Source organism: Oreochromis niloticus, unplaced genomic scaffold, assembly GCF_001858045.2.
Source record: "Oreochromis niloticus isolate F11D_XX unplaced genomic scaffold, O_niloticus_UMD_NMBU tig00006731_pilon, whole genome shotgun sequence".
Lineage (NCBI taxonomy): Eukaryota > Metazoa > Chordata > Actinopteri > Cichliformes > Cichlidae > Oreochromis > Oreochromis niloticus.
Genome location: NW_020328142.1, coordinates 1 through 27,175, shown reverse-complemented (window position 1 = coordinate 27,175; position 27,175 = coordinate 1). Strand labels below are relative to the sequence as shown.

General features: G+C 43.6%; 2 protein-coding genes and 2 long non-coding RNA genes across 4 annotated transcripts; 3 read left to right on the top strand and 1 right to left on the bottom strand.

The window, feature by feature from the left end:
- Window positions 1–5,359: 5,359 nt before the first annotated feature.
- On the bottom strand, window positions 5,360–10,229 carry LOC109197950 (leucine-rich repeat extensin-like protein 3). Its single transcript, XM_019353670.2, has 2 exons — window positions 10,099–10,229; window positions 5,360–6,059 (listed from the first exon to the last, which is right to left on the bottom strand). The coding sequence occupies exons 1-2, from the start codon at window positions 10,159–10,161 to the stop codon at window positions 5,655–5,657; spliced, it is 468 nt and encodes a 155-aa protein (XP_019209215.1). The 5' UTR covers window positions 10,162–10,229; the 3' UTR covers window positions 5,360–5,654.
- On the top strand, window positions 6,672–10,177 carry LOC109197949 (uncharacterized). The gene is made up of 2 exons (XM_019353669.2): window positions 6,672–9,900; window positions 10,094–10,177. Exon 1 carries the CDS (start codon window positions 7,188–7,190, stop codon window positions 9,894–9,896), a length of 2,709 nt encoding a protein of 902 aa, XP_019209214.1. The 5' UTR covers window positions 6,672–7,187; the 3' UTR covers window positions 9,897–9,900; window positions 10,094–10,177.
- Window positions 10,230–13,368: 3,139 nt separating the features above from the next.
- LOC109197952 (uncharacterized) lies at window positions 13,369–18,949 on the top strand. Its single transcript, XR_002058956.2, has 3 exons — window positions 13,369–13,680; window positions 16,554–18,664; window positions 18,810–18,949. It is a non-coding gene; the product is annotated as an uncharacterized LOC109197952 (long non-coding RNA).
- Window positions 18,950–19,098: 149 nt separating this feature from the next.
- Window positions 19,099–23,837, top strand: LOC109197951 (uncharacterized). Its single transcript, XR_002058955.2, has 4 exons — window positions 19,099–19,624; window positions 19,724–19,881; window positions 21,293–21,470; window positions 22,553–23,837. It is a non-coding gene; the product is annotated as an uncharacterized LOC109197951 (long non-coding RNA).
- Window positions 23,838–27,175: the final 3,338 nt, after the last annotated feature.

Genomic DNA, 27,175 nt, shown 5'->3' with positions numbered 1-27,175 from the left:
TGGACTTGCCAGCTGGTGGGCGCCCTCCGGTGGAGAAGACAGGCAATTGAGTGTCACAAGCTGTTAGCTGATAATGTGGTCGAACAGCGGCAGACACTTTGTGCTGCATTCAGCCAGCAGAGGGAGCCCCTCTTGTCAGATCACACTTTGACAGAAGCTGCCCTGCTTCTCCTTGTGTGCTTGTGTGACACTTGCCATGCATTTCAACACAAAAGGCATTACATATATGTGTAAAAAGCAAATGTACGAGCTGTGATAACTGTTGCTGATAAGATGAAGACTAGACTGATATATGAAATATTCCTTTATTGGGTGAGAAAAGCAGACCGTGTCATAACTGCTTTGAGTCATACAGAATAGATATCAGAGCCTTAAACAGGCTGACTTCTTTTTCTTTTTCTTTTCTTTCTTTTTTTAAATTTCATAAAATTTCATTCAATTGTTTCATTCCAGAACATTAACAAAAGTACATGAGAACCTCTGTACGCGGTCCACCTCAAACCCGGTGATCTCCAGAGAAATTAATTTTGACTGTAACTTAACGTGCAGAGGCACAACAGCTTATCTCCAGAGCGCACAAGCTGATCTCCTGATTTCTAATGTAGTTTTTCTTAAAAACTGCATTTCTAATACTTCACCCCTTTTCCTTTAAGCTACATTGGTTTGGTTGTAGTTGAAGTTTCCAAATTCCACTTTAAAAGAGTGAAGGGACAAAAAAAAAGAAGCACACAAACAGGCTGACTTCTGCTAAATGGGTCAAACTGGGCAGAAAGTATACAAACACATAACATGCTTATAGGATATGATGTAACACTATAGATCAACTTGCTTCAGAATATATAAAGCATATAAACAATTACAGCAATAGGATGCAACAAACACAGCAGTGCTACTAATCCAAAATACTCAAAGCTTCACAGAACTGAAACAAACATTTATTGTTAGCTCCATTCTGCTGCTGATACATACTTTAGGTTTCTGAATATTAAACTTGTTGCTGCCTTTCATAGTGTGGACGAGGACATGCCAGGAACAGGAAACACAAGAGAGTCAGCCGTCCGAGCTTCACGGGGCCCGAATCAGCTGAACCCAAATTCAGCCCACCGCTGCCTCCAAATCTCCTCGTCCTCTCCTCCGCCTCCTGCGACCTTTAGGCAGCAGCAGCCAGGTAAAGCATGCACTGTGACTCACTGTCCCAGCACCACAGGCCCTCTCTCACACTGACATCTCTACTCATTTCTCTTGTTTTGCCCTGATCTGTGAGCCGCTCTGTGTGTGCGTGCGTGCGTGTGTGTGTGTGTGTGACACAGAGAGAGAGGGGCCGAAAGAGAGCCAAACAGAATGACAGGCAGGCAGATCACAAAGCACTGAAATTCACATTTTGCCCTGTAGATCCACTTAGTGTGTCTCTGTGTGTGTGTGTGTGTGTGTGTGTGTGTGTGTGTCTGTGTGTGTGTGTGTGTGTGTGTGTGTTTCTCTCTCTCTGTCTTTTACACAAACAGCACATGTCACTGCATTTTCACCACCTTTCATGTGCAGTGCACTGGACTTGCCAGCTGGTGGGCGCCCTCCGGTGGAGAAGACAGGCAATTGAGTGTCACAAGCTGTTAGCTGATAATGTGGTCGAACAGCGGCAGACACTTTGTGCTGCATTCAGCCAGCAGAGGGAGCCCCTCTTGTCAGATCACACTTTGACAGAAGCTGCCCTGCTTCTCCTTGTGTGCTTGTGTGACACTTGCCATGCATTTCAACACAAAAGGCATTACATATATGTGTAAAAAGCAAATGTACGAGCTGTGATAACTGTTGCTGATAAGATGAAGACTAGACTGATATATGAAATATTCCTTTATTGGGTGAGAAAAGCAGACCGTGTCATAACTGCTTTGAGTCATACAGAATAGATATCAGAGCCTTAAACAGGCTGACTTCTTTTTCTTTTTCTTTTCTTTCTTTTTTTTTAATTTCATAAAATTTTCATTCAATTGTTTCATTCCAGAACATTAACAAAAGTACATGAGAACCTCTGTACGCGGTCCAACTCAAACCCGGTGATCTCCAGAGAAATTAATTTTGACTGTAACTTAACGTGCAGAGGCACAACAGCTTATCTCCAGAGCGCACAAGCTGATCTCCTGATTTCTAATGTAGTTTTTCTTAAAAACTGCATTTCTAATACTTCACCCCTTTTCCTTTAAGCTACATTGGTTTCGTTGTAGTTGAAGTTTCCAAATTCCACTTTAAAAGAGTGAAGGGACAAAAAAAAAGAAGCACACAAACAGGCTGACTTCTGCTAAATGGGTCAAACTGGGCAGAAAGTATACAAACACATAACATCCTTATAGGATATGATGTAACTCTATAGATCAACTTGCTTCAGAATATATAAAGCATATAAACAATTACAGCAATAGGATGCAACAAACACAGCAGTGCTACTAATCCAAAATACTCAAAGCTTCATAGAACTGAAACAAACATTTATTGTTAGCTCCATTCTGCTGCTGATACATACTTTAGGTTTCTGAATATTAAACTTGTTGCTGCCTTTCATAGTGTGGACGAGGACATGCCAGGAACAGGAAACACAAGAGAGTCAGCCGTCCGAGCTTCACGGGGCCCGAATCAGCTGAACCCAAATTCAGCCCACCGCTGCCTCCAAATCTCCTCCTCCTCTCCTCCGCCTCCTGCGACCTTTAGGCAGCAGCAGCCAGGTAAAGCATGCACTGTGACTCACTGTCCCAGCACCACAGGCCCTCTCTCACACTGACATCTCTACTCATTTCTCTTGTTTTGCCCTGATCTGTGAGCCGCTCTGTGTGTGCGTGCGTGCGTGTGTGTGTGTGTGTGACACAGAGAGAGAGGGGCCGAAAGAGAGCCAAACAGAATGACAGGCAGGCAGATCACAAAGCACTGAAATTCACATTTTGCCCTGTAGATCCACTTAGTGTGTCTCTGTGTGTGTGTGTGTGTGTGTGTGTGTGTGTGTCTGTGTGTGTGTGTGTGTGTGTGTGTGTTTCTCTCTCTCTGTCTTTTACACAAACAGCACATGTCACTGCATTTTCACCACCTTTCATGTGCAGTGCACTGGACTTGCCAGCTGGTGGGCGCCCTCCGGTGGAGAAGACAGGCAATTGAGTGTCACAAGCTGTTAGCTGATAATGTGGTCGAACAGCGGCAGACACTTTGTGCTGCATTCAGCCAGCAGAGGGAGCCCCTCTTGTCAGATCACACTTTGACAGAAGCTGCCCTGCTTCTCCTTGTGTGCTTGTGTGACACTTGCCATGCATTTCAACACAAAAGGCATTACATATATGTGTAAAAAGCAAATGTACGAGCTGTGATAACTGTTGCTGATAAGATGAAGAGTAGACTGATATATGAAATATTCCTTTATTGGGTGAGAAAAGCAGACCATGTCATAACTGCTTTAAGTCATACAGAATAGATATCAGAGCCTTACACAGGCTCACTTCTGTTTTCTTTTTTTTTTTTAAATTTCATAAAAATTTTAATTCAATTGTTTCATTCAAGAACATTAACAAAAGTACATGAGAACCTCTGTACGCGGTTCAACTGAAACCCGGTGATCTCCAGAGAAATTTCCCACGTGTGGGACTAATAAAGGTTATCTTAAATTAATTTTGACTGTAACTTAACGTGCAGAGGCACAACAGCTTATCTCCAGAGCGCACAAGCTGATCTCCTGATTTCTAATGTAGTTTTTCTTAAAAACTGAATTTCTAATACTTCACCCCTTTTCCTTTAAGCTACATTGGTTTCGTTATAGTTGAAGTTTCCAAATTCCACTTTAAAAGAGTGAAGGGACAAAAAAAGCACACGAACAAGCTGACTTCTGCTAAATGGGTCAAACTGGGCAGAAAGTATACAAACACATAACATGCTTATAGAATATGATGTAACTCTATAGATCAACTTACTTCAGAATATCAGAATCAGAATCAGAATCGTGTTTTATTGGCCAAGTATATGTGCAGACAAATACAAGGAATTTGGTTCCGGTAGATGGTGGCTCTCGAGCACAGCAATGTAAATCTCACACACACACACACACACACACGCACACACACTTATCTATATATACATTACACATGCATACACATACATACACAAAGCTGTGTAAACCAACTTTAAATAACTAATCTAAACGTATATACATAAAATACAGAAATGAAATGAGGTGGAATGAATACTACAGAATGTACATAAGGTGCAGTTGCAGTCTGGCAGTGGGAGCAGTGTGACAGTTCAACTGTTTAGAAGGGAGATGGCGAGGGGAAAGAAACTGTTCCTGTGTCGGGTGGTCCTGGTCTGCAGGCTTCTGTACCGTCTGCCAGAGGGCAGCAGATCAAAAAGTCTGTGTCCAGGGTGTGAGGGGTCTGTGATGATTTTCCCTGCCCGTTTCCTGGTTCCTGAGAGGTACAGATCCTGGATGGAGGGCAGGGGGGCGCCGATGATCCTTTCTGCTGCCCGTACAGTCCGCTGCAGTCTGCTCCTGTCCTGTTTAGTGGCTGCACCATACCAGACTGTGATGGAGGAGCACAGGACAGACTCAATGACTGCAGTGTAGAACTGGATCAGCAGCTCCTGTGGAAGACTGTACTTCCCCAGTTGTCTCAGGAAGTACATCCTCTGCTGGGTCTTTTTAAGGATGGAGTTGATGTTGGTCTCCCACTTCAGGTCCTGGGAGATGGTGGTACCCAGGAACTTGAAGATCTCCACAGTCGACACAGGGCTGTCTGATATGACGAGGGGGGGCAGAGTTGAGGGATGTCTCCTGAAGTCCACTGTCATCTCTACAGTTTTAAGAGTGTTCAGCTCCAGATTGTGCTGACTGCACCAGAGTACCAGCCGCTCAACTTCCTGCCGGTATGCAGACTCATCACCATCCTGAATGAGGCCAATGATGGTGGTGTCATCTGCAAACTTTAGGAGTTTTACAGCTGAGTTCTTGGAGGTGCAGTCATTAGTGTAGAGGGAGAACAGTAGTGGTGAGAGGACACATCCTTGAGGGGCACCAATACTGAGGGACCGAGTTTCAGAGGTGATCTCCCCCAGCCTCACTTGTTGCTTTCTGTCTGTCAGGAAGCTGGTGATCCACTGACAGGTAGCTGGAGACACGCTGAGCTGGGAGAGTTTGGAAGAGAGAAGTTCAGGCACGATGGTGTTAAAAGCTGAACTAAAGTCCACAAACAGGACCCTGGCATAAGTTCCCGGGCGGTCGAGGTGTTGCAGGATGTAATGCAGCCCCATATTCACTGCATCATCCACCGACCTTTTTGCCCGGTAGGCAAACTGCAGAGGGTCCAGCTGGTGGCCTGTAATGTCCTTCAGATGGGCTAACACCAGTCGTTCAAAGGATTTCATGACCACAGACGTCAAGGCAACAGGTCTGTAGTCATTCAGTCCTGTGATGGTGGGTTTCTTGGGAACAGGGATGATGGTGGAGCGTTTGAAACAGGAGGGAACTTCACACAGTTCCAGGGATCTGTTGAAGATGCGAGTAAAGATGGGAGCCAGCTGTTCAGCACAGGTCTTGAGGCAGGAGGGTGAGACACCGTCTGGTCCGGGGGCTTTCCTGGGCTTCTGTTTCTGAAATAGTCGGCTCACATCCTCAGTGTGTATTCTGAGTTTCAGGGTGGAGGGAAGGGGGGTGAGAGGTGTGATGGAGGTCGTTGAGTCTGGATTGGAGAGGGTGATGGTCGTCGTTGAGTCTGAAATGGGGAGGGTGGTGGTGGTCGTTGGGTCTGGATTGGGGAGGGTGGGGGTGGTCGTTGAGACTGGATTGGGGAGGGGAGGGTGAAGGGGGGAGAAGTGGAAGGTGTGTTGGGGGTCATTGTCTGAAGCAGTGTCTCTGGGGAGGGGAGGGTGAGGCGTGGGAGTCTGTCCGTCTCAAACCTGCAGTAGAATGTATTTAGCTCGTTGGCCAGGTCTTTGTTTGCTTCAACAGTGGGTACGGGGCGTCTGTAGCTGGTGATTTCCTGCAGGCCCCTCCACACTGACGCAGGGTCGTTGGCTGAGAGCCGTTCTTCCAGCTTCTGGGAGTATATATAAAGCATATAAACAATTACAGCAATATGATGCAACAAACACAGCAGTGCTACTAATCCAAAATACTCAAAGCTTCATAGAACTGAAACAAACATTTATTTTTAGCTCCATTCTGCTGCTGATACATACTTTAGGTTTCTGAATATTAAACTTGTTGCTGCCTTTCATAGTGTGTAACTTGAAGGCCCTGAGTACTTTCTCACACACTGAAAACACTGGGATGATAAAATGATTTGAACATTACCTAATAAGACTGATTCAGGACAGACAATTAGTTATTTTAAACTTTTCTAGCAGTTGCACATCAGCTGCCCTGCTGGTGTCTGTTTGCTTTGGTGTGTGTGTGTGTGTGTGTGTGTGTGTGCACTTATCTTCTCTCTCTCTCTCTCTCTCTCTGTGTGTGTGTGTGTGTGTGTGTGTGTGTGAGACCTCCTGCTGACCAAAGGGTCGTAAAAGCAGCAAGCTTACAACACAAGAAACAGATCTTTCAGATAGGATGTATCTACAATAAAACCTCCCCATACACAGAGTGGTTAGAGGTGCTCAGGATCAAAGGAATGGCTTTGATAATACTGCTTAAACTAAGACTGTACAAATTTAAGAAACACAATGGCAACATTCAACACTGAGTGTCGTTGTCAGTGGGTGTCGTTGACTGGTTCATTCAATGGGTCGTTCAGTGGGTTATTCAGTGAGTGTCGTTCAGTAGCCCATTCACTGAACGACCCATTCAGTGGGATACCCATTCATTTCCTATGGCGGCAACTTTTGACCAGACCCTATATAAGGGGAGGAGTGCTGAGCTCAGTCCCTGAAACTCAGAGGAGCAGTGTCTCTGGATTTTTGACCACAGCGCCTTGGTTAACTAAGACACACAACTTTTTTTTATCTGCTGTCTTGAAAGACTGTATTTACAGTACAGGTAATATTTTTGCATATTCTTAACTGTTGCAAATTGCTTTTTCCTGTTCTTTACTTACTTGATTTTAATGTGTTTTACTTACATGATTACACTGTTTTTGTCTTTCCTGGTTTAACAGTTTTTCAATTACATTTTTTCACTTCTTTTTTACTTACCTGATTATACTTTCTGTTTTTTCCAGAACACAACAGCCATGGAGGACATTGGTGTCGAAAATATGAAGGGTTTGGCGGATGCTTTTGCCACATCTCAAAGCGTTGAGGATTTCCTCCTGGACCCCAACATTTTCATTCCATTGCAGGCAACGACAGTTGAGGAATCCATGAAACTTGTCTGGAGTATATTTGATTACGACGGAGTGGTGGTTGAACTAAAAAACTTGAAAGGCCTGCATATACCCTTTTCCAGGTTGAACATGGCACCCTTCAAAATGCACCAGCTGAAAAACTCCTGGCACACCATAAAGAAACACTTTGACCTTAGTAAGGTGTCTGTGGAGGGCTTAAAAGTGCTGCGAAAGGTAAGAGGCTTTGATTTTGCCTACCTGGACAGGGGATTCAAGTTAGAAGCTATAGTAATTCCCAAGTCCCTTGTGGTGGTGGACAGAGTCTGTACAATGACGGACTACTTACCAAGGCACACGGTGGACCTTGTTAATGGCATCTTAACAAAATTTGTTGAGTTGCTCAAAGACCTTCCGCTGGAAGAGCTGACCAGACCCACGCTGCAGAAGACCATCATTCACAACAAGGGGAGCATGAACGTATTGCCGCAGGATCAAACGTTCGTGCTTTCCAAACTTGATGAAGCGAAGAGGATGTTGCCGGAGCATCCAACATTGGAAGTCCGGTTCTTTGTCTACAAATTTGGACAAAAGGAAAGGGAGCCCTTTGAATTGTTGACAGTAGCTAATCCTGACGACGTCGTGCGATGTTCTCTGCACGTGGCCTGCAACCTCATACCACTGGACCCCCACACCACACTTTTCTGGTCAAGAGCAGGACTGGAAAGGATGTTTGGACCCAGAGCTAGGTTCTTCACGTGCATGTCCATGCACGAGTGTGTTAACGTGCAGACAGAACTCGACCAGCGTCCACCGGACATCTTGCGACCTTTGGCAGAGATCGCCACTAAACCTAATGTCACCTTCTGGCAATTTTATGTGGACAGCCCACACACTCATTATATGTCCACATTCCGGCACCCCATTAGTGGCTTGATCGTCACTGGTGGCCTCGGCCACCCGAATTACGTTCAGGCGGTGGCCACCAGAGCTGAGGACTACTACATCCACATGATGGACTTGGCCAGGAAGGCAGCAGGTAATTATAACCTGAGAATAGAGATCGTGGAGGGGAAAGAAGGGAAGGAACTGGAAGATTTGGACCTGGTTTCTCCGTGGGAATTCTTCAACTGCGAGGCATTGTATAAGTGCCTGAGGGACTTCCCCCTCGTTGTCCCCTTTAAACGGGAACACGAACAGCCAAGTGTGAATGAGATACTGTCTCGCTGTCTAAAGTATATGGCTGACCAGCTCCGGCAACTCGGGGAGAAGCACACAGGCAAAGGCGGCTTTCTCCCAGTGTGGAAGGCATTCCAGCTGGAGCTTGCGCTGGAGGAGGCATTATACGGGCACCCCTTGTCCAACATGGACAGACAGTACTCGGCAGCACTGGGGACCAGCTCGCTGCACGAGTTCAGCGCAACCAACATGAGGGGCTTCATGGGCCTGGGTGCAGCAACTGGTGCAGCTATTGACGACTGCCCACCTCCTCTGGCACACTGGACAAGGGACACACTACAGATGAAAAGAATCGAGAGGCTATTTGCTCTCACATTGACTCTCGAGTGCGAGCCTTCCGTGCTGGGACCTGAGCTTGTGAAGCTGCTGCTGAAAGACCTCTTCAGGAGGAACGACGGCATCTTCATCTCAGAGCTGCAAGGGGAAAAATGCCCAGAAAATCTGAAGGGACACATTAATCTGGCTTCACTGACGGAGAACCTGGCCACCAGAGACTCCTTCCCGACCCCATTCACCTTTGCCCGGGCGAGGAAGCTTGTTGAGGGGGAAGGCAAAAATGTACAAGAATGCCTGAGAGCAGGATTTCTCGAGTTGAAGATCAGGTGGTTCCCGGACATTAAGTACCGTGACATAAAGGGAACAAGACGGGCTTCTTGGAACTTGATGGATTATGTAGAGATACATAATGACGACAGGGAGCCTTCCATCGAGTCCCAGGCCATGGCCATAGTGGGGGATGTGGCCATGGAGATGGAGCGCCGTGGACTGTGCTACGCCAGGACCCTTGAAAGGTACAGAGAGCATGGAATGCCATGGCTGCCCCAAGTGATGAAGAGGATTCCAGGGAAGACTGAAAAGCACACGCGGAACAAGGTCTTGGTGCTGGTCAGCTCAGTGGGACTTATCATGAATAAGGATTTTGTGTCCTATGAGAAACTGAAGGACCTACTCCTGGAGCTGAAGATGACACAGGCAGAGCTCCAAAAGTACAGGATCCTTTCCACGTCAGTTTGTGAAAAAGTTTTCGGCTTCACTCTCTATAAGCTCCACTACGATATCCTTTATCGAATGGGGAACCCAAAACCCCATACGGAGAAAAAGTTGCCTCCGGATCTTCCCCTGGAGATGGAGGAAGAGGATGCACCTGTACTTGAAGAGGATGAGGAACCTGACCTATTGCAGACGAGAGCTGTGTACATGCCCGCTCACACCAGCAGACACTGGACACAGCAGGAAGAGGGATTTATCAACCTTGATCCAACAATCTCCACTGGCGTGGCATACAAGGAGTATGTCGGACAATGCAAAGCAGCAAGACTACCTGCAAGGTCGTACAAGGGCTTTGGGAGAAAGCGAAGAGACCTTCTCAGGAATGAATAGGCATGTAAGTTGATTTCCTGTTCTAATGATGTCCTTTTTTTTTTATTTTGACTTTATGTTAGAACTAGCAATTTCAAAAAAACAACAAAAAAACAACCCACCCCTCTTTCTTTTATTTTGACTTTATGCTTAGAACTAGCAATTTCAACAAAAACAACAAAAAATTTGAATTTTTGGTTTTTGTTTGGCAATTTCAGAATACCTGTCTCCAGCTCTCCCTCAAAGGCACCCATCTGCTGCTGCTGCCCCTTTGAGATGGATGCATCCTGGGAGAAACGGAACCTGCTTGACTTCCAGGTGTGAGAACTTGCAAGTGTCCAGAATCAGGAGAGATTGGGGGACCCACTTTAGCAGGATCATCTGTGAATAGACTGGATAGAAATAAGTTCTTCTTCTATCAGTTATTATTTATTCTGTTCATTATAGAATCAGCTACTGTTCTGCCAGACCTGAGAAACATGTTCCCAGTTCAGTTCACATCTTACTTACACTGACAACTTTGTTTTGGCTGTATATTTGTTTAGTTTTATATATATATAACTTGTTTTACAATTTATCTACCAGGTCGCACTAAGACGATGTACATTTCAATCTCTCAAGTTTAGTTCATAAATATGTTTGTTCTGGGTAGATCATTGCTTGAGAAATCTTTACAAAATGACTGTTGTGTACTAAAAGGGGGGGAAAAAAAATAAAATGTGTACTTCACATTACGGTTGAAACTGGGTTTTTGTTTTGTTTTTTTAAAGTTATTTTATATAAACAATTTTTGCTCATAACCAATTAAAAAAATATTTTTTCCAAAACAAATTCTTTGAAGAAATGTACCTCACATCTTCCCACCTGCTTTCACTGCATAACAGCCCACACTAGTGAAACAAGACCCAGTAAAAGAGCCTGAAAGGAGTTCAGAAGTCCCCTCAAGCACCAATTTTGCCCGCAGACACCGCAATAGCCTTTATGTTTGTCACAAAGATAACTGCTAGACTCCACATACAGTGGTGAAGATGAAAATTTGCCACAGACCACAGTCATGGTGTGACAAATAAAGCCAATAATTATTTCCCTGTTTGTTTGTTTTTTCATCAAATGGATTGAGAAAATGTGTGTTTAATGAACTATTTGGACAATATGAAATATATCAATAGGAGTACAAAAGGTCCCAAAGGTCAAATAGTATTCTCAAGTGTAAGCTCAGTAATAGTCAAAATATTGCGTTTTTGTGACTGAGCCTGCAGTTCAGTAATTTCACCACTAGATGGAGTCATTGCCAAAGCAATGTCACTTTGAATTGGAGCATCACTGACACTCACAGAGGCAGACCAAAACACACACACACGATTAAAATAATGTATGAAAACGTGGAGAGAGAGGGAGCTCTGAGTGTGACCGTGACAAATGTGTAATATATATGATAGTATTATAATATGTAATATGAGATCACATTATACTACATCACTGTGATCAGGCGGGGAAAATGCAAAGCAAACGTAGCCAATGTTTTACCTGATGGATACAATGTAGCTTGATGAGGAGTTGCCATGTTAATGGAGCCTCTTCTGTTGCATTGCTTTGTTTGTTTTGCATGTATTTCAGAATGAAAATACTTCAATAATCTCCAAGAAAATTATGTGGGTTACACTTGTGTAGACACAATAGCAGTAACAGACTGAACTAATTAAATAATACAATACATGTAAGTACAACCCACTCAGTGTTATACACCAAAATATACACAGATAGCTCAATTATAAATATAAGGAATATTTTAAGGTACAAATATGTGATTGACTAAAATGCATATGGTTGATTTTTCATTTTTAAGCCGCAATAATCACTTGCATTATTTCTTGTACCTCGCTTTGTGACCACTTCGTTTAGGTCAGTCAGTTGGCAGAAGAGGTAACCCACCTCAGCCTGCACGTGTGCAGATGGCTTTGGACAAGGAGAAATGGCACACCAACAAGCCCACTGTCAATGCCATCTTGCAGGCCTGGGTTGCTCCGCAGCCCAGTATACAAGACAACGAGTCCCTCATGTCTTCGATTGCAGAGCAGAAGTGGAAGGGCCTGGCTTTGCAAGACTTCGGGGAACGGAAGGGCAAAGGTAAAATGCACACATCATTTAAACTACACGGTCTTTAAATTGCAAGTGAACGTTTCTAAGAGCCCTGTCATGACCGATGGTCTCTTTCAACTTACAGGTGTGATCGCACTTATGCCTTTCCACAAAGGGGATATCGTGTGCGATTACCACGGGACATACATCAGTGAAGCAGAAGGGAAACGGAGGCCCCAGTCGGGGTATCTGTTCTTCTTCAGGGACGAGTGTGACCGAGGTATGTGCATCGATGCCACTGCATTCCCCTGTGCCTGTCATCCCGACATTGAAACCTATGGAAGGCGAATGAACCATTCCCGGAAAAATCCCAACATCAAGCCCCAGAAGTTTACAATGAACTTCCCTGCAGGACCTCAGGAGACAATACTTTTCATCGCCTTGAAGGACATCACAGTTGGTGAGGAGCTTTTATGGGACTACGGAGTAACTCGGAAATCTTATGGTGGTGAAGGGGAAGACTTGGAGTGGCTGGACAGCTGACTTTGATTTTATCTGTTCTTTTCCTCTTCTCTTTGCTTGGGTTTTTTTATGCAGTGATTTTAATCTTCCCGGAGATGGCAGTAATTTGTTTTAAAAAAAAAAAACAAACAGCTGTTTTTACATTGTATTGCCAGTCATTTAAATGTGGTTTGAGGGTTTGTTTTGTTTTGTTTTGCTTTAATTTACGTATTGAAATAAAAAGTGTCATGTTTCCAAACTTCACTCTGCTTCATATTGTATTATATAGGTTCACCGTTTCGTGTTTTATTGTCAAAGTCTTGTGTTTCCATGTTCAGGTGTCTTGTTTTGCTTCCCCTGTGACTCCATTTTAATTTCTCATCTGTGTTCCCCATGTCATGACGACTCCTGAAGAGCATGATGATTAACATAGCCAAGGCGATTATGAAACACGTCAGGTTTACAGATGAATAATAATAATAATAATAATAATAATAATAAGTGTGACATACTAGCTCTACATGAGTGTCTCATGCAGTCAATATGTAATACACAGATGACAGATGAGGTGAGATATCTAGGCATTATCTCTTGTCATTTGAAAGATTAACTATTAACAGAAAATAAGAATATCTCAATAATAGACTTAGAATTTTCTATTCTAAGATAGAGAGAAAGGACACAAAAGAAAAACAAATCTCCCTGATTAAAATTTGCCACAGACATTCACGTGATCAACAACAGACACACATCATGCCCCTATCATGGTCTAAACCAATCAGAGACAGTCTCTAGAAGTTGCTAAATGACGGCATCGCCTAATTTGCATAATTGGTCACGCTGATGTAATTGTAACCTACGTTGTTGGAGAGAGAAGTAACATCGTGGAAGAGACATAAAGTGAGTAAAAAACGTCCTAAATGCAGTTAGAATTTATTTAGAACTACAAATTAAATTTCTTTTAGTAATAATTGTTTTTTAATGTCACAATTCCAACCCTGCTCCTTTATCCGGGTTTGGACCGGCAAGAGTGACCCGAAATTGGCACGACTGCGTTACAGTCAGTGCGGGAGCAGCGGCTTCGCTCTTGCGCGATTCATTTGCCGTTTGGAGGCATAGGTGTGAACGTCTCCTGCCCTGATAGCAGCTGGGGGAGGACTATCCTCCGCCTGTGAGCGCTTTGGCACGGGTGAAGTGCCCATGGCAGCGCCGCTGCTTGTTGAGAGTAAGACTTAAATACTTATTACTATTCCACAGTTTTGAGACAAGCTTCACATATGGTATATCATTTTGTGCGGCTGAATCAGGAATGGTGTGCTATGACTTTTGGTGTTTATTACTTCTGGTGTTTATTACTTCTATAGTTTTTTTTAAATATGAATATTTTAATGCAAGTTTTTGCCCATTGAAATGAATGGGAAGGCTTCATTTGTGGTGTGTTGGCTCTCTCTAGTGGTATGCCGGGAGTGGTACGGCCTGTCTACCCTTATTTGGATTACCGTAATGACGACAATATCAATGGCGCGCACAGCGTCTCTGCTTTCAGGAACCATTGGAAGTTTTAAGGTTGCGCGAACCATTGAATAGTTACGGTAACGGAAAACTCCATATCCCACAATTCATAGCACACCTCTGCCGAGTTAAACAATGGCGGACACCTCTTCGTTTTAAATGTATTTTATTAGTGTTTCTAGGTCACAAAATAAACTTTTAAGATATTTTCAGGCGAGAATGTAGGTGTGTAGACTTCAAATATCTGCTCGTTTTGTGAAAACATCCCATAATAGCAACAGTGTTCTGACGATGTTGCTGATAGCCGGCTAGCTAGCTAACCCGATCGGTACCCCGCATGCGCGAAAGGTGTCTACTTCCGGTCGAAGCGTTTTACGATAGTTACGGGTCAGAGTATCTGTTAAGATGTTAAGAATAATAAGTATATCTTCAAACGTTTGCAATAATGAAGCATTTCAGTACAATGTAGACAAAAACGAAAAATAGAAAGATAGTTACGGATCAGGACTCCCCGATCCTTACTGCGCATGTGCACAGTCCGACCTTACAAATCGGGTCTACCCGATCCGTACCGCGCATGTGCAGATGTTTTCTTCTTCTTCTGTTCGTTTAATGGCAGTTTACTCCCCAGTGTACGAGGATACCGCCACCTGCTGACGGAGCGAATGAACCCTGTTATAAACTGAATTAGCGTCATTTCAAATGCGTGTTAAATTTGATTTAGCGATAGTCAAGTGTGTTTATGCTTGTCTGTGTGGAGAGGATTGATTGGAATAGTGATGATGATGTCCGCTATCACTGTCAATTGTCAGTAAACACTTAATCTGGCTGATGAATCTTCACGTGACCTATTACAAAGTCTGTATTATTAAGTCTGTAATTAGGCGCCATTCTTATTATTTTACGGAGCTTTTGTTCAATCGGGGGACGCTGTCTGTTGAGGAGAAAAGCATGAATTTGTTTGTATACGGATTATCCATTGTTTAAATGTCCCGGTAGTCGAAAAGGAGGCAGAGCTGTTGAGAAATGCTAGGAGCTAACTGGGCGCTAACTGTATCCATCCATCCATTCGCTTCCGCTTCTCCTTTTCAGGGTCGCGGGGGGCGCTGGAGCCTATCCCAGCTGTCATAGGGCCAACACACAAGGACAGACAACCATTCACACTCACATTCGCTCGCACATTCACACCTAGTGGCAATTTGGTTTATCCAATTAACCTATCCCCACAAGTTGCATGTCTTTGGACGGTGGGAGGAAGCCGGAGTACCCGGAGAGAACCCACGCAAACACGGGGAGAACATGCAAACTCCACACAGAAAGACCCCGGCCTGATGTTGGAATTGAACTCAGGACCTTCTTGCTGTGCGGCAACAGTGCTAACCACCGTGCCACCGTGCTGCCCACTAACTGTATCATTCAAATATATTGAATGTCGCAATGCTGGCAAAGAGAGGAAGTGACGTAAGATTTGCGCATGCAGGGTACCGATCGGGTTTGTGGTACGGATCGGGTAGCGACAGCGCCGCTAGCTGGCCCCCCTTTTGCCAGGGGGCCAGGTAGGGCATTAACAGGGAAAGGTGGACACAAAGTTATACTTTGATTTCTTTCTCTCATCATCATAATAATAATAATAATAATAATGCATTGGATTTATATAGCGCTATAAAATATTTAGCTTTTATTAAATAGTTATCTGAATCTTACAGCCAAAGTTTGTATAATAATACACAAGATTGGCTGTAGACCATTGTTCATCATTCAGAGCACTGTGTAAAAATAACAAAAACCAAAAAGTGAATGCAAAAGTGCATAAATATTTATTTTACGTGTTTGATGTGTGTGGCGGGGCGTGGTCTGCAGTGCCGCTGCAGGGGAAGTGGACCCACCTGAGCAGCATCTGCAATCACGACTCTCGGGCGTAGTCTGTGCTCTCTCGGCTGTTTTTAAGGTGTGTGTCGGGCTGTAAGTTGAAAAGCTACAGCCGGCTGTGTGGGTAAACCAACCATGTGTGAAAAGTGGTCCATAACATAATGCTTCAAAGCGTGTTCGTGCAAACATTGTCGGGTCTGCCGTGGTACAATGGGACTTCTGCTCATGAACCTGTGTGCACAGCATCTGCAAATCGGCGCGGTACGAAGTAACTTCATCTTTACACAAAACTGTAAGCTGTCATCTGTGAAGCGTGAGCGGTGTTTGTTTTTACCATAGTTCATGGTGGAGAATGGCTGCTCTTCTGAGTTTTGCCCTAAGCAGCCGTATGAATGGCAAACTACACTGATTACCAGCGGCATAGCCACACTTAAAATTTCTTCTGAAATTTTCGCTTTCTAGTTCATTCGCTTATTACCCATCAGTCTACCGATGTTTATAGCGCTGGCGGCCGCTGTGTTTTATTTTCTTTGTACTTAAATGACCTCGGACAAGAAGGCTTATTTTCTGCAGTTCAATACTGAAGAAATGTAAACTTTTTCAAATTTTGTATAATTGCAGAACATTTTTAAGGTTATCTGCTATAAAATCCATGCCAGGGAAATCTCTTTCAAGTTTTTTTTTTTTTGTATTTTATTCTGTGCATTTAAAAACCAGAGACTCAAAGACACACAAGACCCAGTAAAAGAGCCTGAGAGGAGTTCAGAAGCGCTCCCATAAAAGATGCAGGGACTGCAGAGAAGATCTCCATGACTCTGACAGAGATTTCAGTTTTCATGAAGAAATAGGACATGGAGCTTCAGCTGAGAACAGAGAAAGAGAGGGGAAGAGGCTGCCATCACAGGGTTACGGTTGCAGAGGAGAAATGAAGGGCATGGCTTTTCAAGACTGCTATGTCTGAAAATGGTCTCTATTTATAAAGGCAATTTCAGAACACCACATTTTTGACTGTGGGATGTTTATGGACCCGGAATCCAGAGAGTTATCATGGCGTGTGCAAATTCTTTTACGTAGCCCAGCTTAAATTGCATTTAAAGAAAGAAGAAAAAAAAAAAGTAGGCAATTTCAGAATACCTGTTAGTTCCCACCAGAGTTAAGAGCACATCTCTGGGTTATCATTATAACAGACTACCTGAACGTGTCACATTCCTTTTGTCCTTGCTTTAATTTTTCTTGGACTGCTGGCACTGGGACCGGGCCATGGAGAAGCAGAAGAAGATGGATGGAATTTGAGATCAACACATTTTTGACTGTGTGATGTATTTATTCTGCATTAAAATGGACCAAGCACCTCCAGCTCTCCCTCCTAGGTCAACAAAGGCACCCATCTTCCACCACAAACAACAGGAAGGCCGACACTAGAAGAAGCCTAACATGACAAAACAACATGATCTGGTACCTTGTGCCTTTTTAGTGACACTATATCGGTGTGTAGTATCACTGCAAAATATATGAGTTTAAGACAAAACTGCTGTCAACGATGGTGAAACTCTACATTTTCATGGTTTAGTTTATAACATGCAGTCTGTCCCCTGAAGAAACCATCCCTTATGCCATTTTGTGGCCAAGTTGCTGTCTCTGCCTGCTGTGAAGTGCACACACTGGGATCCTATATTAATGTAATTCTAGTCTCATAAATCAAATTCATGCAGCCTGGAGATGAAAAGTTAGGCAATCTGGGAATGTGTTTGGGATATTTTTGCACCAGCATGTTATTTCTTTTCTTCTTCTTTTTTTTATTCATGCATACAGCCATATGTCAGCACTCATGTTTTTGTTTGTTATTTGGGCCATACTGCTTGGACCTTCTGGAGCCGGAAAGGTGACTCGTGGCCCTCAGCTCGGAGAGAAATACTGCATTTGACACCCATTTCTAAACTGCTGAACCACTTTTGTGAAGGTGCTGGATACAGTTTGGCTGTGGCACTCAACTTCACTCAGACCAAAACAGAAATGCCAAAAAAACAGAGCTCCATATCTGCCTTTTTCACAGCTCCTCGGAGAGTTCTCAATAAGATGTGCACTTGTGAGCCACCAAACATGGATTCAGTGCAGCCTCTTTCATCATCATACCGAATTTCCCAGAGGAACCCACCCGAGGGATTAATAAAGTTTTATCTTATCTTATCTGACTCAGCTACACCGACAGCCACAGCGTCAGGGAAAAAACGAGGGCGGATTGTTGGTCTTGAAAACTCCGACTTTGAGCCCGTTTTAGTTGACGAGTGTAAAATTAGAAATGTGACTGAGAAGGAAACAGAATTATGGCAGGCACATTCAGAAAACCATTCAACTTTACAAAATGTATACTGTGAATCTGAAGAAGAGAAGCCTGGAAAGTGTGAACCACCACAGAATAAGAGGAGGGTCTCTGATGCCACCTTTACACAAGATGACAGTCAACCTCTACCACAGACGTGGAGTCAGGACCCTGTTCACTTTCAGTCAGTACACTGAAAATGAGTTTCATCAGACTAACCACAAATGTACGACAGTCAAGAACTTCAGCAGCTCTGAGCCAAGTTTCCTAAACAGTCTGCAGTATGAGGAGGACGAAGTCTTTAGAAAACTGATAGCTGCAGAAGGACTAACCTCAACTCAAAAATCTTTAAAACGCCTTCATTCTTCTCATATGATTAATGAGAAGGAAAACGGGACGCCACTGTCTTATAATTCCCCAGGAAAAATCTCCTGTTTCTCTCATTTCAGACCTGTTTCAAATCATAAGCAGACACAACCAAAAACCGCTTCATGTCGGAAACAAACAGGTAAGACTTTTTAAAAAAATCTTTTATCATGAGGAGCAGAGAAGATGACAAGAACAGGAAAGACTGAACTAACAGTCTTTTAGTATACTTTTTATTACAAACCCTAACGAGCAGTAACTGATTATGTGTTGCTCTACACTTGTAGGATGCATCTTAAAGGCATGCGGGGCAGAGGAGATGAGCGGAAGAGGAAACAGATATGGAGGACAGATAGCGCCATCGATATGTTGCTCATCAATGACCAACAATTAGCAGAAATCTGGCAACGGACAGTTGGCAAAAGACGGCATTACACCCCAAGCCTCCACTGTCCCAGTAACAGCGGATTACCATGGAGAGTAAAGTTTTCAGTTGGTAAAAAAAAAAAAAAAAAGTCAGAGGGCTGCCTCCTGCCCTGCCCTCTGACATTTTTACTCTCCATGGTAATCCGCTTCTCCCTCTCCCCCCTCGTCCTCACCTCCTTACCTGTGCCCCTCCCTTTAGGCAGGGAGGGGTCTAAATTCATTTCCCTGTTCATATTTCAGCCTCCCTTCTCCCCACTCAACCCTCCTCCTCACCTCCTCCTCATCCCTCCTTCTCTCCCTTCCTTTGTGTGGAGTTTGGTGTGGAGAAAAAAAAGTTTTCTCTTGTTGAGAACTTCCACTAAACAGTACCGGGATAGACACAACACTTAAAAAGTTAACGGCTACGACAACGGGGAAAAAATGTTTAAAAAGAAGCCTTACGGTGGATCAGATTCCTTCCACCCAAATGTTATTTATGTGAAAATAAAAATGCCACCGCACACGTTTGCTTGAGGAATCCATCAGACCAGACCACCTCCATTTTGTGAGCCCACAGAACCCTCCCCATCTGGCTCTCCCCTCCTCACCCCTCCTCCTCTCCCATCCTCTGTGTGGAGAAAACCATGTTTCAGAACTGTGGGATGTTTATGGACGCGGAATCCAAAGAGTTGCCTTGGTATGTGCAAATACCTTTTACGTAGCCCATCTTAAATTACTTAAAAAAAAATAAGAAAGAAAGAAAGAAAGAAGGCAATTTCAGAATACCTGTCTCCAGCTCTCCCTCCTAGGTCAACAAAGGCACCCATCTTGCACCATGAACAACAGGAAGGCCTAACCCAGAAGAAGCCTAAGATGAAAAAACAACACGATCTGTTACCTTGTACAGACTGGTGGAGATCGGAGATTTGATCGAGGAGTGGCCAGAGACAAACGGTATGTAAAATCCACCCTGAATGAAAGAGCTGAACCTCGGAGGAATAGAGTACAATCGGATGATCCACACTTTTTTTTATTAAAGTGTGCAAAATTTACAGACTTATTAAAGCGGTTGATCATCTGAAAAATGTTTCAGAAGACAGTTATCATCAATTTCTGAATAAGAATAACCACAAATTTAGTAACTTTGATTAGACTATTCTTATTTCTGTTAATGATAAGAGACAATAATGATGAACAATAGTTTATTGTTCATCCCCTTCAGTAGCACAAACCCTGCAATTTCTGCAGTCTGCCTTTGATGTCGTTCAGTCCCATTTAACTCAACTTAAGTTGGTGTTAAATCCAGAGAAATCCAAGTTCATGTTATTCTCAAATGGCAAAGAGTTGTTAGCTACGTCTCCTAAGATTAAAACAATTCAAGGAACTGAAATTGAAATGGTCACATCTTACAAGTATCTAGGGATCATTATAGATCAGAATTTGTCATTTAAGACTCACATTCAAAGGCTTGTGTCGAAGTTCAAACTAAAACTAGGTTACTTTTTTAGAAACCAATCCTGTTTCTCCCTCCAAGTGAGAAAACACTTGATTCATGCAACTTTTTTACCTTTATTGGATTATGGTGACCTGCTTTTTATGAATGCACCTGCCCACTACCTAAAGAGGTTGGATACTGTGTACCATTGTGCTTTACGTTTTATTACTAGCTATGGAAATCGTGTACAACATTCTTCTTTGTATGCTGCTGCTAAATGTCCATCTTTGCATATTCGCAGACTCTCCCATTGGTTGCTCTTTATCTAGAAATCTCTCCTTGGGCTGGTTCCATCTTATTTATGTGTTTATGTGTAAAAACCACAACCAATACAGCCTTCGTTCGCACAATATCATACAATTGATTGTCTCAAAAATCAGAACAGAATTGGGGAAAAAGGCTTTTAAATACGCTGCCCCTGCTTCCTGGAATAATCTGCAGAAGGAACTGAAATTATCAGAATTGCTTACATTGGGAGAGTTTAAGTCTGTCTTAAAGGAACGAGAGAACAGCTCTTTTACTCAGTGTGATTGTTTTTAATGTACTCTTAATTTGATCTGTTATTGTATATTTTACACACGTTGGTATGGGATATTGTATTTGTTTTAAATGTTATATACCTATGTGGTATGTGACTTTTGTTCGAATGATGCCAGGTCTCTCTTGGAAATGAGATTTTTAATCTCAATGAGATTTTTACCTGGATAAATAAAGGACTGATAAAATAATAAATAATAGACCTGCTATCTCCAATAGAAGGACACAGACTGTAATTGAGGAAATGCTAAAAACTGGGCTGAGAGATCAATTGTTATCCTCCATGACCATTATAACCAAAGCATAGAGTATGAGTTTAAAATTTGTTTTCAGTTTTCTAGAGAGGCCCCTTTGAGATGGCACCATCCTGGGAGAAACGGAACCTGGGCCGCCGTCTCCAGCCCGACTCGTTGGACCAGAACCAGGCGGTGGTTATAGCCAAGCTAGCAGACTGGAATCCAGCTACCACATCAGCAGTGACAAACCCAGTAAACAAGAATGACAGCCACAGGTGAGCAGGGAAACGACAAAGCGGAATAACCGTGTCAACTCCTCACTGAAACAATACAGCTTTGAGTTACACTCACACACCTACACAGATTGAAAAATTGTGTGCAGACCCGCCTCCAAACAAGAATAACAGAGGACTCTGTCAGGAATAGAAATATTGTCCTGCTATTAGTTGCTGCTATTTTTATAATCATCATTAACATTTCAGTGTTAATAGTGATGTTGCTTTCCTAGATGCATTCAGATGTTCAAACATATTGGTATCATATTAGTTTTTATTACAGGTCCAGTAAAAAGAACCACTTTAAACTGTGGATGTTAATGTTAATGTTTATGCAGACTGCAGGGTGAAAGAGTAACTCCAAAATGAGACAGGAAGTTATAGGCTTTTGAAGTTGCAGGCTTTGCAAAAGTGAAACCAAAACCAGAGTCTGAGTTTGTATAATGAGTTTATACATTTTACATAGAAGTTAAGATCATTACACACAGGATGGCCTGAGCCTGGTTGGTTGCCTAAGTTGAGGTCAACTAAGGTGCAGAGAGCAGATGCACACTCTGTGCACGCACAGACAGACAAATAGTGAGAGGTCATGACACGTACGCAGTACACAGCATGCACGCGCCCTCGCACGTGTACGCACAGACACACATACACACACACACTGTTGGGGTGTAGGTGAAAGTTGACTGATGAAGCAGTAGATGCACGATGCGAGAGCTGAGCTGGCTTACGGGAAACCACCGGGGAGAAGATGGAAGCCAGTGTACTTTTTAATTGTGCCTTAAGTTGTCAAATAGAACATTTGTGGTTTTGAAGCTGATGTATGTGATGACGCAATGAGGGGGCGTCACTAAATATACTCTGATGCATATAAAACTGTATTTTGATGTTAGGAGGATGAGATTGTGGGGCTGTCTGCTTACAGAGTCCGCTCATTCTCCCACGCGTGTCATTTCATTAAAATCATCGTCTTTACCCTTTGGACCAGTGTGGTTACTTGCATTCCTCCTGTGTTTCCTTCCCTATATTTTTGAACCTTAACAACTCCTCCTCTTGTCTCCCTTCCTCACCATCCTCACCAGAACGACAGGTCTGCACTCCAACGAGAGACCCCAACACACAGAGGAAACTCCAGGACTGGAATCTTCATGTGAAGAAAATATCGGTGATCATCGGTGACTCCAATGTGCACAGACTCCTCCGTCCTATAAAGCAGAGGGGTACAGATCGACAGATTTCCATGAGCGAAATGTTGCCACCCGGTGAGGCCCAGCTGGAGAAAGCACACTGTGGAAAATCTGGTTTTATAACTTTGGACTGAATACCAGTGATGGAGCTGAAAATGGGACTAAAGGCAGAGCAGTAAGCAATCTTTCTAAGGCCCTTCTTTGTGAAGAACAAGCCACATCGTTGCATCTGAACAACTTTATTACAGGTTTAGATGAACAGATTCCTGCACTTCCTACTTTGATATTCAGCACAGAGAAGGACAACATTCACTCGACCAGTAGAGCTGCAATGTGTATGTTAGAACAGTGGAACCAGTGTGTAAATGAGGCATCCCCCATAAGCCTTGAAAAGTGGGAGGAGAGTAGTGGTGTGATTCACCTTTCTTAAGTTCCAATGCTCAGCGGGTCCTTTGGACAGAAATAAGTTCTTCTTCTTTCAATTATTGTTTATTCTGTTCATTGTAGAATCAGCTAGGCTCCAGTGGTCAGGAGAAGCTTCTGCTATATGAAGCTGTTACAGTGCTTTTTGTTACATTGAACGAGAGTAGTTTTTCTTGTTGCTTGTTTGATCTACTGCCGTTTAAAAGATTATAATTACTGAAGTGAATGTGTTTTGAGACAGTTTACAGTGACACTGAAGCTCCACTCAACCAAGTGTGCCTCAACAGTCTGAAATGAAAAGATTTTTCTTCCTTTTTTTTATTTCTCTCCCTCTCATGCTTCTGTTTGGATTCCCATTGGACAAAGCACTTCGGTTTGTGTTAGCAGGCTGAAAACAATAATTTTGGATGTTTCTTTCGGCTCTTGAGGTGCCCTCATTGAGTGCGGTTTGCTCAGTGTCCTCGAGGGTATGTGAGGAGCCTTCCATAGTTGGGTTGTTGTGTTTTTACCCCAGCAGCTATTCATCTCCATCTCAACAGTTCATGACCAACATGCCGTGGCTGCCCCCTGTACCTGTTGAGTACCTTTACCCTCATCCACTGGAGCCTGGACCTCCAGCTGATTGCAGCCACTTTAGTGCAAGGAGGATATGATTGCGTTTTGTGTGACTGTCTGGCAGTTCACCCTTCCCTTTCTACCCAAACCCATTTTCCACTCCAGCCTCTACCCCACTCAGTTCAGACCCCTCCTCAGGCAGGGAGGGTCTGAACTGACTGTCGCAGGATTCTCATTAATACAGGAAAGAAGGGACTGGAAGACGAGATGAGGACTTTTAGCAATTCTCCCCACCCCAACCTTAACCCACCATCCAGTCCTGCCCCCTTCTCTCCTCATACCGGTGCCCACAGTTCAGACCCTCCTCAGGCCCCTTCCTGCCTGAGGAGGGGTCTGAAGTATTTCCCAGCCTTATAAAGAAAGGAGTGTCGGATGGGGCAGCCTTCCCGATCTCCAATCGGGCAGATTTACGCTTAAAGAATCCCATTGTGCTGTGTAAAAGAGAGAATTACACTGTGTCTCAGCTGGTGGTGGAACCAGACAGTCAGGCAAGTTCAGGACCGTGCACGTCCTCCTGCCTTCAAAAGAGGGGGGAGGAGGAGGTGAATAGTTCAGCCTTCCTTCTCCCCCTCACCTCACCCTTTACCCGTGCCCCTCCCTTTAGGCAGGGAGGGGTCTGAACTTCATTTCCTTGTTCATATTCACGTCCTCCTGCCCTCTATGAGGGGGCAGGAGGACGTGAATATTTCAGCCTCCCTTCTCCCCACTCACCCCTCCTCCTCCTCACCTCCTCTCTTTTACCTCGGCAGCCCATGACGACATGCCGTGGCTGCCCCCTGTACCCGTTGAGTACCTGTACCCTCATCCACTGAAGCCTGGACCTCCAGCTGATTGCAGCCACTTTAGTGCAAGGAGATGATTGCGTTTTGTGTGACTGTCTTGCAGTTCACCCTTCCCTTTCTACCCTAACCCATTTTCCACTCCAGCCTCTACCCACTCGGTTCAGACCCCTCCTCAGGCAAGGAGGGGTTTCAATCCCATTTCCCGCACCCCAACCTTAACCCACCATCAAGTCCTGCCCCCTTCTCTCCTCATACCGCTGCCCACAGTTCAGACCCCTCCTCAGGCCCCTTACTGCCTGAGGAGGGGTCTGAAGTATTTTCCAGCCTTATAAAGAAAGGGAAGGCTGAAGTGGCAGACCGTCGTGCAAAAAACGAGCATCTCCTCCATGCACTGCTTACAGTCAAATGACAAATATGTGAACTCTTTTTAAACAGGAAAAGGAAGAAATTGTACACCAGAGGGTGCTGTATTTATTATGTAGCTGTTTTTTGTTTGTTTTTTGTTTGTTTGTTGTCTCTTGTTTTTCTCTCCATACAGGTGATCCAGGTGTTTTGTTTGTTTTCTTTCTTTCTTCTCCCCTTTCTCGCCATCTCTTCTCCCCTCAATTTTTCTTTCTCTCCCTTTCTTTCTTTCATTCTTTCTCCCTGTCCTATCTCCCAGTCATGTCTGTCCCGACTGTAACAACTGAAATAAATAAAATACACAATTATAATAAAGGTCAATCAATGGACCAATATGGCAAGGCCATGATGATCCAGTTGGTAAAGTAAATCCGCTTGGCATCTCTCTTGGCCTTAAGACAACAATTCTGATGGCTAAAGATCCAAACGGGACAGGGGGGGGAAAAAAAAAAAAAAAGAATTGTACACCAGAGGGGGCAAGAGGAGAAAAACCGTTGTTCCTTCCCTCCCCAGAAGGCAGTAGAATATCATGTTTTAAATGCCACTTTTTTGGGGGGGTAAAATTTCTTGACAAATATGTTTCTCTTTTTTGTTTTGTTATTTCGTCCCTCTTTGGTACAGCTACAAAACATGTGCGAGGTGTTGCCCCATGGGAAATTGTGCTATAGCTAGAAACCTGTGTTTTCATATATACATGCATATATAACAAGCTTTTTAGTTTCTCTGTTGCTTTGTTGAAGTTCTTTGTGTTTCAATAAACTCCCTGTATTTAAACAGTACTGCATTGACTTCAGTGTAAAATAATGGGATCTGCACACACAAACAAAACAGAAGTTAAACCTCCGCCCCCCCGGAGACTCAAACAACCACAGAGAAAGACATTCTATCTTTGACAGTGTATATATACATGTATTATATATAAGAGACAATATTGTTCCTTCGTGTGTTGCCATTACTACATTTGGCTCAATGCCTACATATATGTGTAAAAGCAAATGTACGAGCTGTGATAACTGTTGCTGATAAGATGAAGAGTAGACTGATATATGAAATATTCCTTTATTGGGTGAGAAAAGCAGACCGTGTCATAACTGCTTTGAGTCATACAGAATAGATATCAGAGCCTTAACAGGCTGACTTCTGTTTTTTTCTTTTCTTTCTTTTTTTTTTTAATTTCATAAATTTTAATTCAATTGTTTCATTCCAGAACATTAACAAAAGTACATGAGAACCTCTGTACGCGGTCCAACTCAACCCGGTGATCTCCAGAGAAATTAATTTTGACTGTAACTTAACGTGCAGAGGCACAACAGCTTATCTCCAGAGCGCACAAGCTGATCTCCTGATTTCTAATGTAGTTTTTCTTAAAAACTGCATTTCTAATACTTCACCCCTTTTCCTTTAAGCTACATTGGTTTTGTTATAGTTGAAGTTTCCAAATTCCACTTTACAAAAGTGAAGGAGAAAAAAAAGCACACAAACAGGCTGACTTCTGCTAAATGGGTCAAACTGGGCAGAAAGTATACAAAAACATAACATCCTTATAGGATATGATGTAACTCTATAGATCAACTTGCTTCAGAATATATAAAGCATATAAACAATTACAGCAATAGGATGCAACAAACACAGCAGTGCTACTATCCAAAATACTCAAAGCTTCATAGAACTGAAACAAACATTTATGTTAGCTCCATTCTGCTGCTGATACATACTTTGGGTTTCTGAATATTAAACTTGTTGCTGCCTTTCATAGTGTGGACGAGGAATGCCAGAACAGGAACACAAGAGAGTCAGCCGTCCGAGCTTCACAGGCCCGTATCAGCTGAACCATATTCAGCCCAACGCTGCTCCAAATCTCCTCGTCCTCTCCTCCGCCTGCTGGACAGTAGGCAGCGCATCGCCTGCTACTGGGACCTTTCGGCAGCAGCAGCCAGGTAAGCATGCACTGTGACTCACTGTCCCAGCACCACAGGCCTCTCTCACACTGACATCTCATCATTCTCTTGTTTTGCCCTGACCTGTGAGCCGCTGTGTGTGTGTATGTGTGCGTGCTGGGTGTGCTGTGCGTGTGTGTGTGTGTGTGTGTTGTGTGTCTCTGTGTGTACACAGAGAGAGGGAGAGAAGGCACCTGACGTGCTTTGGAAACCAAACCTCAAACAAAGCAAAGAGACTGACAGATGCAACAAGATTGTATTATTTGTGGTAAGCACGACGTCTTGCTCTCCATTGTAGTCTGCGGCCCGAAGCCAAAGGAGCGGAGGAGCAGGTGACGCAGTGCTCCAAAGGCCTGCTT

Bases quoted from the DNA above. Each gene is read 5' to 3' on its own strand.
- LOC109197949 (XM_019353669.2), top strand. From the start codon at position 7,188: ATGGAGGACATTGGTGTCGAAAATATGAAGGGTTTGGCGGATGCTTTT.
- LOC109197950 (XM_019353670.2), bottom strand. From the start codon at position 10,161: ATGCATCCATCTCAAAGGGGCAGCAGCAGCAGATGGGTGCCTTTGAGG. The intron at 6,060-10,098 runs GTATTCTGAAAT...ATATACTCCCAG, and splicing joins TGAGGGAGAGCTGGAGACAG to AAGCTGGAAGAACGGCTCTC.